Source organism: Coffea eugenioides, chromosome 1 (assembly GCF_003713205.1).
Source record: "Coffea eugenioides isolate CCC68of chromosome 1, Ceug_1.0, whole genome shotgun sequence".
Classification (NCBI taxonomy): Eukaryota; Viridiplantae; Streptophyta; class Magnoliopsida; order Gentianales; family Rubiaceae; genus Coffea; species Coffea eugenioides.
Window position 1 is genome coordinate 38,908,536 of NC_040035.1, and position 3,892 is coordinate 38,912,427.

Genomic DNA, 3,892 nt, shown 5'->3' on the forward strand with positions numbered 1-3,892 from the left:
CTAAAGCTATGAAAACCCAAAATAATGGCCTACACTTCGTACTGTATGCAGCCATCTACAAGAAACAGCGACTGGTTTTGTACTGAATGAAAGCAAATTAAGCTCATTTTCTAGTTTGTGCATGTACCTTTGCGAGGAAGACGAGTTCCAGGCAAGGATCATTACACAAGATAGAAAACAAGAAAAAGTGGAAACAAAAAAAACGTATAAGATTGTTTCTCCTTGCAATTTCTTCAGGAAGTAAGCCAACAATAAACAGAAGAAACCAACATGACAATGTGGATGACTCTCTCTTGACAGAAAGAAGTTACAGAGAACTGCCTTCAAAAGTAATTGCACCAGAAAGCCAAAAATACAGAACCTAAAGCTCATGAAAACTTTATTATGTTTCTTCACTGCAAATCATTTTACAGCCACAGTTTAAAGCTGGTTTCAGCCAGAAACACATGTCATCTACATGAGAATGCAGAATTGTTCCATATCCTTTTACATGGTTTCAGCCAGAAACAGATGTCATCACTGCAAATCATTTTACAGCCACAGTTTAAAGCTGGTTTCAGCCAGAAACAGATGTCATCTACATGAGAATGTCCTCACTGTATATGCATGAAATGGAAGGGGACTTTGCTAAGGAAATGGATCTTCTGCTCTTTCCTTTGCAAGAAAAGATTAGGCTCATGGAGGCAGAACTTGCAGCTAATTGTACAGAAGCGGCAGCATTTGATTCTCCGAGTATCATGGTAGAAGAGTTTAAGCTTTTGGAGATTAATAACAATGAGCACAGTTCTGAAGCCCTGAAAGCTGCCAAACTTTCAACTGTGTTGCGGTCACAAGGGACACCCTCCATGTTCAGTCAAGAAGTGGTGGGATACAAAGATGAGGCAGAACAGTTAATCTGTCAACTTACCAGAGGATCAAAACAGTTGGACATTGTTTCTATTGTTGGCATGCCAGGACAGGGTAAGACAACTTTAGCTAACAAAGTCTACCATGATGCTTTAATTACATGCCATTTCCATACTCGTGCTTGGTGCTGTATTTCTCAAGTATATCAAAAGCAAGCTGTGTTATTGGAGATTTTGGCTTGTATTGAGCCTGAGAGTAATTTGTCTAAGCTGGATGAAGATTACCTTGCTCATTATCTGTATAGACGTTTGAAGCGAAACAGGTATCTCCTAGTTTTGGATGACATTTGGGACATTAGGGCATGGAATTGTTTGGAAAGATCATTCCCAGATGATGCTAATGGAAGTAGAATTCTTTTAACGAGCCGAATTCATAACTTAGCTTTGGAAGTCAAACCAACAACTAAACCTCTCCCTCTTCGCCAACTCACCGACGATGAGAGCTGGGAATTATTACAGAAGAAGCTAGCCGAAAGAAACGGCCATCCTCCAGTGAAAAGTGTTTTGGGGCTGCACTTAGCTAAAGGTTGTAAAGGACTACCTTTAACAATTGTCATCATAGCAGGAGTTCTTGCAACTTTAGACGAAGACGGTTGGGAAGAAGTGGCAGAGATGCTAAGCTCAAAAGTTGTTTGCGGTACAGAACAATGCATGGATATATTAGAGTTGAGCTACATACATTTACCGAAGCATTTAAAGCCATGCCTTCTTTACTTTGGGGCATTTCTGGAAAACCAAGAAATTCCTATCTGGAGGTTGATGCGGATGTGGATAGCGGAAGGATTCGTACACAAGACTGAGCCAAAGAGCCTGGAGGACACGGCTGAGGACTATATAATGGATCTAATTGGTAGAAGCTTGGTTATCGTTAGTAAACAGAAATCCACGGGTACAGTGAAAGCTTGCCGCATTCACAATTTGCTTCACGAATTTTGTGTGACAAAAGCTAAAGAGCAGAAATTTCTCAAGTTGAGACATTGTTATGCTGAAATTCTTAATTTTGATGAGCCAAGCAACACCCATCGATTGTTTGTTTACACCAAAGGGAAGAACTTTGAGAAGTCAAGGCTGTTTTGTCCCCTTCTACGTACTCTCCTGGTCTCTGCTCAATTTCAGGAATATAAAATTCAAAGCAATTTCCATTTCGTTGTTCGGATTTTCAAACGTCTTAGAGTGCTGGATTTTGCGAAAATTAATCTGGGTTCCATTTTTCCTGGTGAAATAGCATTGCTTGTTCAGTTAACATTCTTGGCAGTTGGGGGCACCATGGAATACATCCCATCATCAATAGCCAACCTCTCGAAATTGGAAACTTTTCTTCTAGAATCACGGCATCATATTCTTTCATTGCCTGACAGTATTTGGAATATGCAGACATTGAGGTATCTACATGCAAGTGGCAGCTTTTTTAATCTTAGTTTGGCAGAAGACAATGATGATAGCTCCTCAGATTTATATAATTTGCACACATTTTCAGCTCTAAATCTTATATTGGGACAAAACGTGAACAAAATAATCGCCAAGTTTCCAAATATCTGCAAACTAAAATGCAGATTCAAGGAGACAAAAGAATCAGTTGGGGAATGGAGCAAGATTGTGGTAATGGACTTTCTGACACGACTGGAGTCTCTGAACCTGTCATTTGGTATTGTGGGTGAGAATCCTTATGAGTTCCATTTGCCCTCAAATCTGAAAAAGTTGACTTTGAAGGAATTTCCTTGGAGTATAATTTCCACAACTCGAAAACTTCCTAATCTTCAAGTGCTCAAGTTAGTGGGTGCAGAAAGAGGTGGGACGGAAATATGGAACATGGAAGAAGGGGAATTCCCTAAACTCAAGTTCCTAAAATTGGTTTCCTTGCGCATTGTGAGGTGGACAGGCTCAGGTGATCATCTTCCTTGTCTTCAGAAATTAGTCGTGGAAGGCTGTGGAAAATTGGAACAGCTCCCTTCATGTTTAGGGGATACTCTGACTCTTGAAAAGATTGAGGTGCGTCGGTGTCGACCATTTGTACGAAGTTTAGTCTGCGAGATAGAGGAAGAACAGATGAGCTGGGGAAATGACAATCTGAAGATCCATATCTTAGAGGAGATTGAGGATTCATCTTCATCAGATTCAGATAATGGGAGATATGTTCTGTTGTAAGTTTGAATATCTCTCTGTAATCCATTTTCAGGATGATGAATTACGTTACTGTAATGCAGAGGTGTTGAATTTTGATAAACTGACTCTGAAAATGCTGATGATGCAGTTGCATTATTGCATACTATAAAACTAGTCTTGCCATTGTAGTAGAGACAAACTGCATTTTTGTTAAAAAAGATGTTGCATATTGAGGGTAATGAAAAATAAAAACACTGTGATGTCATCCTCTAGTGATGCTTAGCTATTTGTACATGTTCAGCAAAGAAAATAAATACCCCTATTGACTGAATCTCCCAAGAAATCCTCAGATTTATTTTACTTTTATGTTCTTTGTAGGTAGGAGGAGTGCAAAATCAATTGTGGCAGAAGTTTGTGAATTTCAGACATGTCTCTGAGTTTCACTAGAGGTTCGCTCGCTGTCCCAAAATGTTGGAGCAGGGCATTTATTATCGCTTTTCTGGTAACTAGATGGGCATTGTCTAGGTTTGTACTTTAGCTGATGAGTAATACTGATAAACTTATTAGCCTTTCTTTCCCTTTGTTACAGGTAGTTCGAGTTCCTCTATATTTGAGCTAAATATTGTACGAAATTTTCTGGTTCATTCGTCATATAAGTCCTTGATAGATTTGATGCTAATTTGCTCAAGTGATTTGATACTAAATGAAATCCATTTCTCTCAAGAACTAGTGACAAAAACTTTCAGAGAACCTTATTTGATAACCCAAGATTTCAGGCCTGCTTCCCGAAGTTCAATTTGACTAATTTATTTTGCTGTGAGGCCTGTAGAATTCTGGTGAAGTTCACATTCCAACAGAATGAGTTTCCTATCGGTCTAAAAAAT

The 3,892-nt window shown here is 39.1% G+C and overlaps 1 protein-coding gene across 1 annotated transcript; it reads left to right on the forward strand.

The window, feature by feature from the left end:
• Positions 1–587: 587 nt before the first annotated feature.
• On the forward strand, positions 588–3,649 carry LOC113772106 (putative late blight resistance protein homolog R1B-14). The gene is made up of 2 exons (XM_027316660.1): positions 588–3,046; positions 3,387–3,649. The coding sequence occupies exons 1-2, from the start codon at positions 588–590 to the stop codon at positions 3,388–3,390; spliced, it is 2,463 nt and encodes an 820-aa protein (XP_027172461.1). The 3' UTR covers positions 3,391–3,649.
• Positions 3,650–3,892: the final 243 nt, after the last annotated feature.